We start from the raw sequence: 14,432 nt of genomic DNA on the forward strand, positions 1-14,432 counted from the left end.
CTGGCTGCCCAGTGGTATCACCTGAGGAGCTTTTGCCGACGCCCAAGTCCCATTCAGGGGTGTTAGATCACAGCATCTGGGCACTGTCATTTTAAAAATAGTCCCCACATAGACTATGATGTGAATGAAGGGGCTTCTTGGAGCTGTGTGGAGCGTGGGCTGCACCCTGTAAACAGGCCTGGCTCTCATAGGCAGTTGCAGCCTGTTCGCAACAAATGAAAATTCAAGGAAAGATTATACTGACCAAAGTAAATAGAATTTACCAGATTGTCTCTCCTCTGGTTAGAAGTGAAGTTCTTTGAATGCTGCTATGTCCTCTATCAGGTCATTAAGAGAAACACAGTACCCTAAAGTCAAGCCTGCCTGACAATCTCATGATTTAAACATCCTTCACAATCAGCAGGGACATGGACAGACCACGTTTTAAAGAGTTGATGGCTTGAGGCCCTATCTGCTTCTTCCTGGAGGACCCGGGTGGGTGGCAGTGTGGAGACCTGGGTTCCGGCACTTCACTGGTGTGAGTCCAGATCAGTGACTTCCTCTTTCTGGACTAGTTGGACGAGGGGACAGCTATGGCTCTCTCCGGTTCTAACATCAAAAGCTGTTCTAGAAAGTGGCAGGTGTAACATTAAGTGTTCGTGGACTTGTTGGATAAACAGTGAATAGGGCTTCCCTGGTGGCGCAGTGGTTGGGAGTCCGCCTGCCGATTCAGGGGACACGGGTTCGTGCCCTGGTCCGGGAGGATCCCGCATGCTGCAGAGCGGCTGGGCCTGTGAGACATGGCCGCTGAGCCTGCGCGTCTGGAGCCTGTACTCCGCAATGGGAGAGGCCACAGCAGTGAGAGGCCTGCGTACCACAAAAAAAAAACAGTGAATAAATCCTGAGCAGGAAAAGAAGTCAAGCCTGGGTAACTTGGCCATGTGTTTTTTGAGAAGTTATAAAATTTATATGACCTCGCCATAAACTTTATCAGTACTTCTTACACTCAAGCACAGACAGTTTTAAGAAAAATGAGGACAGAGAGGCCTGGACTGGAATGAGGAGCCGGCTCCGGCGGTGGAGGACAGGGCAGGAGAGTGTGTGCAGGGCACAGGGGTGGGACAGCAGCATCCGTACGTACATCTGAATACAATTCACAAGGATGCCTGACGGCCTTTGCAGCCCACCTGGTTTATTTCTCCAGACCACCATGTTTTTGGATCTGTGCTAATTTCCATCATTGGTTTTTCCCCTTCTCCCCACAGCACCAGGAGAACATGGCCCTATTCCTATTTTTATCATAGCCTAACTGGGCAACCTCAGACAAACAATTTCAGCTCTCATGCTTCCGTTTCTTTTTCATGGGGTCAAACGTGGGGTCAAAAACCTCTGTTCCTTGTACCTGTGGGAAGAGAATGAGTGAGTGGAGCGGAAGGGCTTGTTGGAGTCAAGCTGCTGTCCTTGTCTTCATCATCTCCCCACCAGAAGCAGGAGCACGGGACAGGTCGCCTACCTGAGGCCTGGACCTCCATGATGTACTGGTGCAGATCCTGGCCCTGCTGGATGACCTCGAAGGTCATGTTGTTCATGGCTAGCTTCCGCTCCGTGTGGCGCTGCAGCCGCTGCTCTGCCAGCGTCAGATCCTCCGTGTTGAAGTCATTCATCTGCCGAAGCAAGTCCTCATTCCAGGCATCTAGCTCTGCCGTCACCTGTGAGGGAACCACCATCAGTGCAGGCTCACTGGTCCACAAGAGCCTTATTAACTAACCCAAGCTTCACATCTGTCTCTACTTTGCATCTCTTTTTTGACCCCTAGACTACGTTTAAGCAATGGTGCCATGCACCCACGTATGCATGCCTTTAAAAGTGTTCTCCCTGTGTTTCAATGTCTACAGCAGCAGCAAACACTTACATGATGGATTATGGTTTAGAAAGGTTTTCACACTCCATCTCATCCTACTCCCACAGTAACCTGGAGAGGCAGGCAGGCTGGACATCCCAGGTCCATCTCACAGAAGAGAAGCTGACGCTCACTCACACAGATGGAATGCTTTGCCCAGAGTTCACCCTGCTCATGAGGGGCACGACCTGAGGACAATACTCAGTTCTTCTCCTGACTGCAAAGACTTTGTCCACCATACCACAGCCATTGTTGTAAAGATCTCAGCATTGGAGAGGGCCTCAGAAATTAAGTACTGTGTCTAACTCTTTTCAAGAACCAGAAACAGGGGGCTGGAGAATCCCGGTAAATGGCCCGAGGTTACACAATTGGTTAGACCCCAAACCCAGGGGCCCTGATCTGGTTCCCATGTTCTGTTGTACAGTATTCTCTCTGCTACAATGGCTGATACCAGGAAGTGGTAACAAAACGAGGTATAAATATATAACTTACCTCTAGAAATCCAAGCAGATTAAACTCTATTGAGGCATGAATGAGTCTAATGAAGACTGAACATGCAGTCAAGGAAAACCTTGCCCTAGTATGACTTTGCTAATTGGTTATTGCTCTACACCTTCACTCCCGTGATGTGCCCTCGTTTACTCGCAAATATGTGCCTGCAAATGGAGACTGAATCCTATTCTTCCTTTACAATCGTTGCTGTCATCCACATAGTAAGAACTCAGAAGTATTGAATTGGATAATTTCCACCTGATACGTGAATCAAATAAAACCTTTTCTAAAACGGTTTTCAAGTCTGTTATCGCATGCTAGCCCTGTGGTAGCCCTGTGACGGCAATGGCACAGGTGCTGTCACCCTCTTTTCTGGGAAGAGGCAATGGAAGCCTCACCCCAGATCACACAGTTGCAGTATGGCCCAGGCAGCCTAAGCACACGGCCCAGAGCCCAGCTTAGTGATTTTCATCATGCTGGGTCTCATCCCAGCTGACATGTGGCATAACCTTCCCAATTAGCAAACACTGCTGTCCAGGAGCATCAGGGGACAAAGAGAAGGAAAGATGCAGCTGAGAGATGGTGATGTTCCATGCTGTGCTGGGGCCATAAAGGCTGGGATGGGAAAGGCAAGCAGTCCCTTGTGAGGGGCTGCCATCCCGGGCACAGGATTCCACTCTTTGTCTAACAGTAAGACTTTCCTCCACTGAAAGTACACTTTCTCTCTTTGAAGCAGAAATGGGGAACTGTAAAAATATTACCTTCAGTGTCATGGGTTCTCACCTCATGCTGCCACCTCAACTAAGGGATCCACTGAGCTCAGCCCGAAAACCTAGTATCTACTTATTGTGGGGAGCCCTTGGGGATCCGGGAACCAGCAGGTTGGTAGGCAAACAGGTTTTTGTTATATCCTGTCTTTTTTTTTTTTTTAGATTTTTTTTTTTGATGTGGACCATTTTTAAAGTCTTTATTGAATTTGTTACATTATTGCTTCTGTTTTATGTTTTGTTTTTTTGGCCGCGAGGCATGTGGGATCTTAGCTCCCCGACCAGGGATCGAACCCACACCCCCTGCATTGGAAGGCAAGGTCTTAACCACTGGACAGCCAGGGAAGTCCCTATATCCCATCTTTGAAAAGCACTTCATTCTCTAACTAGAGAAAGGAGTTAAACTGAGAAAAATAAGATAACTTATAATTTATAAGAGATAATTTATAGAATGAATAGGCCTTTGTAGACTAGGCCTATAGCTACGTTTTTCCTTCCTGTATTTAAAAAAATTGAAGTACAATTTACATATAATAAGATACATAAATTTTAAGCATTCAGTTCTATGAGTTTTGACAAGTTTAGTTACTGGTGTAGCCGTCACGAAAAACAAAATATAGGACCTTTCCATCACCCTAGGGAGTCATCCTTTCCAGTCAGTTCCTGCCCCTGCCCCACTTCAGGTGCCATTTTCTGATTTCTATCCTCACAGATTCTTAGATTCCATACAAATGAAATCATACAGTATGGACTCTTTCATGTCTAGCTTCTGTGTTCAACACACTGTATTTAAGATTTATCTGTATTGCATCAGTTCATTCCTTGCTACTGCTGAGTTCCACGGTATAGAGATTCCGTGATTTGTATATCTATCCTCTAGCTGGTGAACCCCTGGGTTGTTTTCAGTGTTTGGCTATTACGAATAAGGCTGATGTGAAAGTTCTTGCACAAGTTTTACTGTGGACACTGGTTTTCATTTCTCTTGAGGGTCACTTAGGAGTGCAACTGTAGGGTCATAGGGTAAGTGTATGTTTAACATTCCCAAGAGGAATTTCGCATTCCCTGTGAAAGTTCTAGATGCTCACCGTCATTTCGTATGATCAGTCTATTTAATTTTAGCCAAGCTAGTGGGTGTGAAGTGGTATCTTCTTATGGTTTGAGCTTGTATTTCCCTGATGACTCACGGTGGTGAGCACATTTTCATATGCTTATTGACCGTTGGTATCTACTTTTAGAAAGTGTTGAGTTTTTTGCTCATTTTTCAAAAGCTAGGTTATCTTTTGACTATAGATTTGTAAGAGTTCTTAATATATGCTGGATATAAGTCATTTATCAGATAATATATGGAAAATAGACCAAACAAAATTTTTAGTCCATTTCCCTGTCTACAAGCTTAAGGAAAATAAAAATAAGAAAACAAGCACGAGAGGAAGAGTCTGCCTTTTCTTCACATTTTAGTTGTTGTTTTGTTTTCATGAAACTGAGTCTATAAAGAAGCTGTTTGCTGCAGGAAGATCCCAGAGGGGTCCCAAGGTCTGAGTCTGTGGAGCAGAAAGGCAAGTGTCGAGGGTCCTGGTTAGGGCAGAGCAAAGGTGAGGTGCTTTGGTTGGGGACAGTGAGGCTCAGAGGTCTGGTATCTTGGGAATCTGAATCTAAAGCAAATGTGAAGTATGCCTAGGATTCTATATCTGGTGTTTCTATATTCCTGCCTTCCCCTCCTCCACCCGTACCTCTCAATACCATTGAGCTGAAGGACCCAAGTCTGTCATGAAGCCTGAAGAATGAGAATGTCAAGGAGCTTCTCAATGCAACAGCCTGCCTTCCAAGTCTCGCTCCCTGGGTCTACACACAGTCATGTCTGACTCTCTTCCCAAATCCCCAAGAACTGATGCCAAGAGCCTGGAAATAGTCTGATTTATGAATTTCGAATGTTGGCTGGAGTGTAAATATTTTCTTTCCTGAGTATTTTCTGTTTCCTCAAGGAATATTCTGTCATTGGCTTCCCTCTCTCCACCTTCTTTCTGGGGCACAAGGTTGGCATTATAGCAGGGGCTCTTTTTTTTTTTTTTTAAGAAAAAAATTAGTTTTCAAACCTGAAGCTTGCTTTACAGCTAATGAACAAACCTAGCTTTCTGGTCCCAATCTCATGCTCTTCTGTTATGTGAACCAGGCATCTGGTTTACTCCCTGATCCTGAGAAGTAGCTCTGCCCTCTCCAATCACCTTCTCTGGTCCAGCAGCCCTGAGACATCCTTGTCCCTCCTCCCAGTCTGTTCAAGTCCTCACTGCCCTTCAAAGTCACCCCTCTGTCATGAAGAGCTTCACGACACCCCCAAAACCTGACGTTTTTCTCCGGCTTATCTCATAACATGGGACATGGGCTAATTTGCTAATACAGAGACAAAGCCATGAAATGAAAAACCTGTCTGGGGATTGATCTGGTGATCTAACTCCATTTGGAAAAGAAACCTGGAAGAATTTGTACTAGGCAGAAACTAGGGCCTGAACCAAATGAGTGAAAGATGGAATAGAAAGTACCCACAGGGCATTCAGCTTTCAATCCACCTATTTTGCTTTCTCCTTCCACTCCATTAGCTCCATCTCGGCTCCTGGCTCACTCAGCTCCTCTCTGGGCTCCAGTGGCCTCTCTCTGCCTCACTCTTCTGAATTAATTGGCATGTGAGGATATGAGAGATACACTGGCAGTGTTTCTGTTCTAACAATTATCTACTCTAGAGCCACAGCCACAAGGAAAATCCGAGAAGGAGGTGAACAGGAATTTAGAAAGGATAAGAGGCAGTGGGAAATGGGAAGACACTTCAAAAAGCTTTCCTACCAGATGAGATTCACTGAACCCAGTATTCTGCGGTCAAAAACTGACCCAAGGGACTTGGTTTAGCAGTAGCCTTGGGCTCTGTTCTCAGAAAGCCCTCTTCACTGGCTCCTCCCATTTTCTGGGTCCTTCCCAGGAGTTATGTGTAGAGAATGCTTTCTCCACTCACCCCCAAGTGTACCTGCCTGAAACAGAACTCACCTGTCCCTCTCTTCCCACTTCCTATGGTCTATTCCCATCACCTTAGCTCTTTATTATCAGCTGCAAAGTTGGAAATTTCACTGTGTAGTCCTTTTCTTCTGATCATTTTTAGATGCTGGTGATCATGATGAAGATGATGATCATGGTTAAAAGAAGATTCTACCCTGAATTGTGCATTTATTATGGGATAGACAGTGTTAAGCATTTGATTTTCTTTTATTTCATCCTCATAGCAACTCTAGGAGGAAACGAAGGCACATAGAAGTCAGATCATTTGCCTCATGGTCTCAGAGCTGGTGGTGGCAGAGCTCAGCATTCAACTACAAAGTCCAGGGCTCTTAACCACAGTGTCATATCAACAGAGCTGGTCCAAGAACTAACTTCAGGGGATAGCTTTCTTTTTATTTTTCTCACTTCAGAGAAGTGCCTGTTTAACCTTTCCCGTTTTCTTCTCTAAAAAACCCCCACAAACTCCTGATAACTCCATTTTCTTCACTTCACATGAACCTTTGAAATTAATCATGTGCTTCGAACAGATCAATAAACTGTGTGTTTGTGGCCTTATATAATGCCAGGAATAATTTACCCATTCAAAAAAAAAAACCGCATAGCTTTCCCCCAGTAGGATATTTTTGTTGAAGAGGTGGTAAATTGAAAAAATTTGGTGCTTTGTGACCACCTAGAGGGGTGGCATAGGGAGGGTGGGAGACACAAGAGGGAGGAGATATGGGGATGTATGTATACATATAGCTGATTCACTTTGTTATACAACAGAAACTAACACACCATTGTAAAGCAATTATACTCCAATAAAGATGTTAAAAAAAATTGACACTGAGTATTTATACTCAGTATAAAGGTCACGTTAACCTATCTAGAATTCTCTGGTTTCCCAGGGGCCTTTGCCATGAACAGGGGACACATCTGCAATCCGGCATTGGGGTGTGAACACTGGGACAAACGCTGTGGCAAAGAGAAGTGTAACCTGCCCTCTGCATGGGCATGTTCTCTGTATGGCAAGCGCAAATGCCTGTGGCTCTCACAGCAGTTACGTGAACACTCAGGGATCACCTAACAGGACTGGGTAACAAATTCAGAGAGAAACAATGGGGGAGAATAAGATGGAATGTTTGCTTAAAATCTGGATGCAAATACATATACATATGTGTATGTATGGACAGCATATTAGTATCGGGTTGGCCAAAAGATTCGTTCGAGTTCTTCCATAACATCTATGGAAGAACCCGAACAAACTTTTGGCCAACCCAATATATATTATTTAGGTATTTTATTAACAATAACAATGCTGACTACAATGTAGTAAAGTATTTATTATGTGCTAGGCACTTTGCTAAAAATGTTCTATGTGTTAACTCATTAAATCCTTAATAACCCTATGGGGACTGGGAATTATTATTCTCATACCTATTTCTCAGATGAGGAAACCAAATGAGTAACTTGTCTAAAAATCACACAATTAGTAAAGCTGGTGAAACAGGTTTCAAACCCAGGCACTCTAACTCAAAATACTGCATACTCAACGACTGCACTATACTGCCTCTCAGCAAAGGGTGTGTGTGTCTGTGTGTATCAACGCTGCATATGTTATGTACATTAAGGTCCAGTCCCATTCCAACTAACAGTGGTGAGGAAGGATCCAAGGCATTTCATTGTGGTAAGATGCTCTGAAATACATGAGCTGTCAATTGCAAATGAACATCTTTCTGTTCTAAATATAAGGTCATTATTTGTATTAAAACGAGAAGAGCGAAAGCTAAATATTCTCCACTGACCTACAAGTGCTGGCTGATAGGGAAAGACATATTGCAGCTAAAGAGACAGTCTCACTGCACGGGAAGGGCTATTTTATCTATAATGGGTATGTACATTGATATGCATTACCACTGTGAAACTAACATAAACTAAATTACCATAGTCATTTGTTCTTCTTGTCTAGTCTAGTGTTGTTTTTTTTCTGTTAATCAATTTATAAAATGATGAGGATTAGTGAATTCTAATACAGATTATTTTAAAAGTATATCATAGAATTTCCCTCTGTTTTAGAAATATATATAACCTGTCTAAAGAGTTAAAATATTTCTTTATGTAGCTATAAGAAAACTTTTGAGGATACTGCAAGAGTTTTCTGGAAAAGCAGAAGGACTTAGCAGTAAAGATATCCACTCGGTTGATTTTTGGCAAAAAAATGTAAGAACATATTGCAACACTGTAACTGATGAGTTCCAATGTTTGGTCACCTAATTTCTATTCCAATTGGATAATTTGGATAATGGAACACAATTTTTATGACCAAGTTCATGTTCTTTTTTTCATTATCATCATGATTAAAACTGAGACCTTTTATAATCATGACTGATCTTGAGTCTTTATTTTGCCCATATCTTTGCCTCTTAATCAGTTTGAGACTTGTAGGACTCTATTCTGTTTTCAAAAAAATCTCTCCTCTGTTGAAGAGCTCCTCTGATGTATATTGTTCACCAATTCTAAAGTTTATCAATGCTTGAGTGTCAGAATGGGTTTTCTCCTGTGAAAGCTAAACACCCAGTGCTGGAGCTTACATCGTTTCCTTCTACTGAGTTCCGTGTTATCTTTACCAGAAAGGAGAAGCAGCATTTGAACCTTGATAATGTCACCTGACTTCAGGTCCACAGCCCCTTACCCACCCCATTACAGAATGATCTGAAAGCTTCCATCAGGGATCTTTGATAATTTGCCAAAAACAAGTGACATGCCGGAATACTAAAGCTGTGTAAATAATGCTTTTTTTTTTTTTTTTTTTTGTCAAAGGAAGATGTTAGGGGAAACTCCCAATGATCCTGAAACCAATTTGACAAAAGTCTAGAAGAAACTATCAAATAAATATTTTGTGAGAATTTTGGTTTACTGTATTGTATTTATTCTGCATTTCCTTTGCAAATGACTTGGGGTACATTTAGAAAATGCTGTAGGAATCCCAAGGGAACCCACAAAAATTGATCTCAAACATCTCATTTTCTTTCTTGATATAGTTACTAAGTTGGTGCATTTAAGCCATGTTACAAACATGGAGAACAGCAAGGCTTTGCAGAGTCTCACACTGTATCTATGGAGGAAAGGGCTATGAAATTGGACTAGAAGATGATGTGGTGCTTTGAAGGAATGATTGTGCAGGCTGACGGCTGTGTCACCAAAGGAAAACTTCCAGTGAAGCACTGCAGAGCCCTGCCTGACCTGGTCAATATTTCAAATTGTTGAAATACTGATAGCAATAATAAATTAAATTTATTTTGATAGGCTGAAGAACTGGGCCTAAAAAAAATAAAAGAGTGAAATTTGAGAGGAAAAATACATAAAAAGCTTTCATTTAAGTTAAAAAAAAAAAAGTCAGTGTATTGGAAGCACATATCTTGAAAAGACAACCAGGGGCTTTTAAGGGAGCACAAGCCTCAACAAGGCAGAAAAGGCCCCTATCTCCTGGGCTGTGCTGGGAGAGCGCCAGGGTCCTGGACACATAGCTCCCAAGGGGTGTGTGTAAGCCAGCGTGGCTAACTACAGTCCAGCCAGCAGGGGGCAACCAGGAGAGGCACAATGTGTGCCCAGAAAGCAGCGAGTACATCGGAGCTATGTCCCACAGAAAAGGGCTGACAATAAAGAGAAGTAGTTATGGAAGTTTTGGAGTCAGAGGGGACTGCAGAAATAACTTACACAATCTCAACACTTTTCAGATAAGGGAAAAGAGGTCTGTGATGAACATCTTCAAATATTTTTAAGGCTGCCAAATAAAAGGAAGCAGATTTGTTCTGTTTTTCAGAGAACAGAACCAGGACCAAAGGGTAGAAGGGTGGAGATCTTGGTTCAACACACTAATGAGATCCTGAGCTCCCTCCTCTCCCCAGCCCCGCTTCTGGGCTCTGGAGATATTCTGGTAGAGGCTAGATGGCATCCTTCAGAGATGCCAAATCCTAGCCACCAACTTTTACCTGTCCTCCAGGTGTCATCTCATTGGGCAACCTTCCAAGTGCAGCCTGAGAAAGCTAAGCATTTCCGTCCCAGTGTTCTCATCAAGCTGTAAGCTTCTCTCTGTCATAGAATGATCACATTACAGGATGGTTCTATTTCTATGGTTCTCCCCAACGAGCCCGCTGATGGCAGGGATTGTTTTATCCTCAATGCCCAACACAATTTTTGGTGCATAGTAGGTGCTCACTAAATGTTTATCAAGTTGTATTGACAGTAGGTGCTCATTAAATGTTTATCAAGTATAAAACGTGAAAGGCCTCTGCATACAACCAATTGCAGAGTTGAGACCACCAGTGCAAATTACAATCAGCTTTATCTCCTCTAGGCAGAATTTTCCTCCTTGAAGGCCATTTTCCTCAGCCTCAGCCTGGCCCCAACTTGTCCTAACGTGAACCCCATGGATTTATCGTTTGCTATTCCATTCCTTACCTGGGTTAATGATGCAGATTCATTTTCAGGTACATTGAGAAAACTTTGGTTTTAATTATAGAGTCAGAAATTTAAAAGAAAGATCATAACTGTGGCCTATTTTTTAGTCCCTTATATAGAGTATCTTTCTTGGTGTCATTCCTAGTACTCTCCAACATGGGTATGCCCACCCCAGGGGATACCCAAGATTATCCATTGATAACAGAGAGAAATATTCTCTGTATATAAATAAGCATATGTATGTGCATATATATTATATGCACACATATTTGATCAAATCAATAAAAAAAGATACGACGTTTCCCTGGACTTTTTCATAGGGTACTGACACCAGAGTCTCACTCGGAACACATGGCAGGTGATGTGGTGGGCAGGGCACCTCAGGGACGGTGGAAGGACCACAATGCAGAGGGGCGGACCAGCTCATTTGTTCAGTTGCTTTCAGCATATTTCAAAGTATTGCTGTTTTCATGTGCCCAGTTAAATGGACTTTTCTATTATCTAGTTTTAACTAAACTACCCTTCACAAAAAGACGTGGCTTAACACGGTTCCTCAAAGAAACTACAGTTTGAAGATAATACTAAACGTGAAAGCACAAGAGAACTTTGAACTCTTTGGCAGCCACATGATGGGGTAAAGAAACAATGACAATCTAATCAGGTCTGTCAAGAAACCAGAAGCAAAAAATAATGGAAAATTATCAAGAAGACTATTTGAAATATGGAACTACAACTTCTAATGAAAGAGTCCAACTTCACCCTAAAGGCACAGTGAATTTTGAGATCATTAGTGATAGTATAACACATATATAATTTATAAATTAATATGGATGCATATATAGGGGGTTGCAAGTTCAAAAATATTTTATTGAGAGAGTGTCTAATCTCAAGAGTTTGGAGACCACTGTCCTGTCCCTGCTTCTAAAAATATTTTTTTATTTCTTTCTGATTAATTGCAGAAAAGGTGAAATGCACGGAGTTCTCAAAAACAAGAAGAAATTATCCATATTCTTACCACCACAAAATAAACATTGTTTGCATTTGGTGAAGTGTCTCTTCCATTACAACTGCTTCCTATAACTTATCTTTCATAGGAGGCTGAACTTACAGGGAAAAAACTCTAAAGAGCATCATGCTCTGCTATGGGTCACTTCATCTAGTCTCCAGGGAGTCTAAGAAGGAGTGTCAGGAATGCAGCTGCAGTCCTGGTTTCTGAACATTTGCCTAATACATCCGGGATAAGTTTCACTCTCAGTGGGCGTACCCCCTGACCCCATCCCAGGTATCCTCTGGAAGCCATATAATTAAGTAAAACGAGACTGGTGCCGCAACTCATGTGTTACCTTAATTTTAAAATTAATTAGCCCGTGCCAGCCATCAGTGACATGGTTAAGGAGTCACACTTAGATTACCCAAATGTCAGGGGAGCAGGTCAGCTCTGGTTTTCAGTAATCCCTAGGAATTCCGAGTATGTCCATCAAATGCCTTCCTTTAGGAAAGGAAACCATAGCTGTAGGTCCTGCAGTGACAGCCTCTGCCCTGGCTTATATCAGCTCCAGCGTGGCTCTCATTACAGAAACCACCCTCAGTTTCACACTCTGAATCTTCTCTAGAAGTTTGCCCTTCATCCTCACAGTGAAACCCTAGCTGGTATTTGAAATAATCTCATCACCCTCAAAAATAACTTCTGACGATCTGACTTGAAGGAGAAATTTTCCATAGGTTTGGCAGGATTTCCAGTTCTGTCTAAGATGAAAGGCAGCATTTCCCTAAGGTTTGGGCGACACCCGAAATGGGGAACAAGACGCCCTCTAAAACCTGGGTGCAGAACTAAATTTTTATCACCTTCATTTTTAACTCCCTCATTTGGTCTGTTTATTATGTTTATCTCCCTCATTTTATTAGACCCTCATACTACTTCCCTACTTCTGGTTTGCTGCATACCAAGCTGTCCAAGTTGTTGTCAGGGCGGGAGGGGAAACATTTATACAAACAAAGGCTGAGAAACACAAATCCTACAGTTTAAATATCAGACTCTTCTACTGCAACATTTAAATAGGATCCAATTTTAAAGTATTTGATTTACAATCAACTTTTTTTAAAAAAAAGAATATCTTTTTACATATGCTTTGGATTGGAAATGGATTTTCCCAGAATTACTGCAGGCAAACACACCGGAGTGATGCCCCTGGCTGATGTCAGGGGTACAGTTCAAGTGGCAAAGTGAAGCTAACTGACCCGTTCTGGAAATAAACCAGCAACCCAGACCTCAAAACCACAGCCATTTCATCAAATAAAGCTTAAACATCCAAACCCTCAGGTTATTTCCTCCCCCTTAAGCATTTTTTGATGTAGACTGGAATGACAGGAGAGTAGATAAAGAATACAACAGTCAAATCCCCACACCTGCTAACATAATTCTCCCATGGATATATTCACTCTCGGTGGGTGAGGACCATGGGAAGGCCTGCAGCCAACGCTGCTGCAACCAAACATTACCTGTTTATCTCGGTGAGTCTCACTCCCAACTACCAAAGAATAATAACTCACGCCCCCTCTTTCCTTTCTTTATTACCTTTGTCACCCCACTTTCATTCCTTTCTGCATACCAACGTCTCTAATTTTCCACTGGCATTTTCATTGTTCTTTCAATACATGTTTTAATACTGTCTGCCACCTGAAATCCCTTTGAGTGTAGATTCAAGATAAATTATAAATAAGAAATGTAAATAAATTTACTTGAAGCTATGGAATGAGTTGGAAGGATAATCGAGATCTAAATTTAAAGACTTATCTTTTCCTTTGTTTCAGAAACTGTCCAGAAAGCACCTTTCAGAACATGACATCTTTAAGCAAAAAAGCTGCAGTGGCTTCCAGGAAGTCAGGATAGCAGTGAAGAAGGGAAAGGTCATAAGAGAGTCAGGGAGAGGAAGGATTGCTTTAGGACTGCTTTTTGTTTGTTTGTTTGTTTTTACATCTCTGATTCTCATTATAAACATTTTTGGTCTCAGAATTGAAGAAGACGGCTTCTGTTGCCAGGACAGTTTTCTGGTCCTGCGTGGGATTGCAAATGACATTGGCATTGGGATATTGGAGCATACAACATTTGAAAAAATAATAATTTTCCTTCCAAACCAGTTCCACAGAAGTTTCCACAGATATTGTTGGGAAGATCAATCCCAGACCCCCAGAAGTCCCAACTAGGAGGAGATGGTTGGAATGCAAAGTAAAGTTTTAATGAATGGTAGAGGGATAATTAGTTTTCCTTCACAACACACCAGCCAGGAGCAAAGAGAAGATATAGCTTTTAATTTAACCCTTTGCCATCCCTGAAAAGGACAAAGCGCCATAGGTGTTGAATACTCTTCACACCCCAGAAACCCTACTGGCCTGGCTTTAGTTACTGTGTCAAAGCAGAAGATAATAAAAGGTGGATATTATGTGGGGCAGACAGTATTAATAGGCATCACAAAGAGGACATAAATATACCAGAACAGCGGATTCTGACCTTCCCAGAATGAAGTGAGGAGTCAATGAAATGAACCAGCAAATGTCCTCCACATATGCTTTACTTTCTTAACAAGCAGAAAGCAAACTGAGGATTCGGGTCTTCCTTCCTGTGTCTCCTGACTTCCTGGCTGCTGTGTGAGTCCATCTAATCCCTGATCTACAGTTACCAGCTGAGGAGACCACCTAATTTTATCACCTTCCTACTCATGAAGCTATAGAATCCAAGTCTGCCTCAGTCACCAAACAGCCAACTCCAGGGTCTGCCAGGAACCAAAGTGCCAAGTAGGAGTCCAATGCAAGCC

At 42.3% G+C, this 14,432-nt stretch overlaps 1 protein-coding gene across 5 annotated transcripts in view; it reads right to left on the minus strand.

Annotated features, from left to right (window-relative positions):
• The window catches only part of KALRN (kalirin RhoGEF kinase), a 513,398-nt gene that overhangs the window by 149,288 nt on the left and 349,678 nt on the right, over positions 1-14,432 (minus strand). For all 5 annotated transcript variants that reach the window (XR_009540742.1, XM_060150454.1, XM_060150452.1 and 2 more), the window contains exon 14: positions 1,493-1,688. Coding sequence is in view for 4 of the 5 variants with exons in the window: in XM_060150454.1 (XP_060006437.1) it covers positions 1,493-1,688 (196 nt within the window). In the remaining variant the exon portion in view is untranslated. The remainder of the gene's footprint in view (positions 1-1,492; positions 1,689-14,432) is intronic.

The sequence above is a fragment of the Lagenorhynchus albirostris genome, chromosome 5 (assembly GCF_949774975.1).
Source record: "Lagenorhynchus albirostris chromosome 5, mLagAlb1.1, whole genome shotgun sequence".
Lineage (NCBI taxonomy): Eukaryota > Metazoa > Chordata > Mammalia > Artiodactyla > Delphinidae > Lagenorhynchus > Lagenorhynchus albirostris.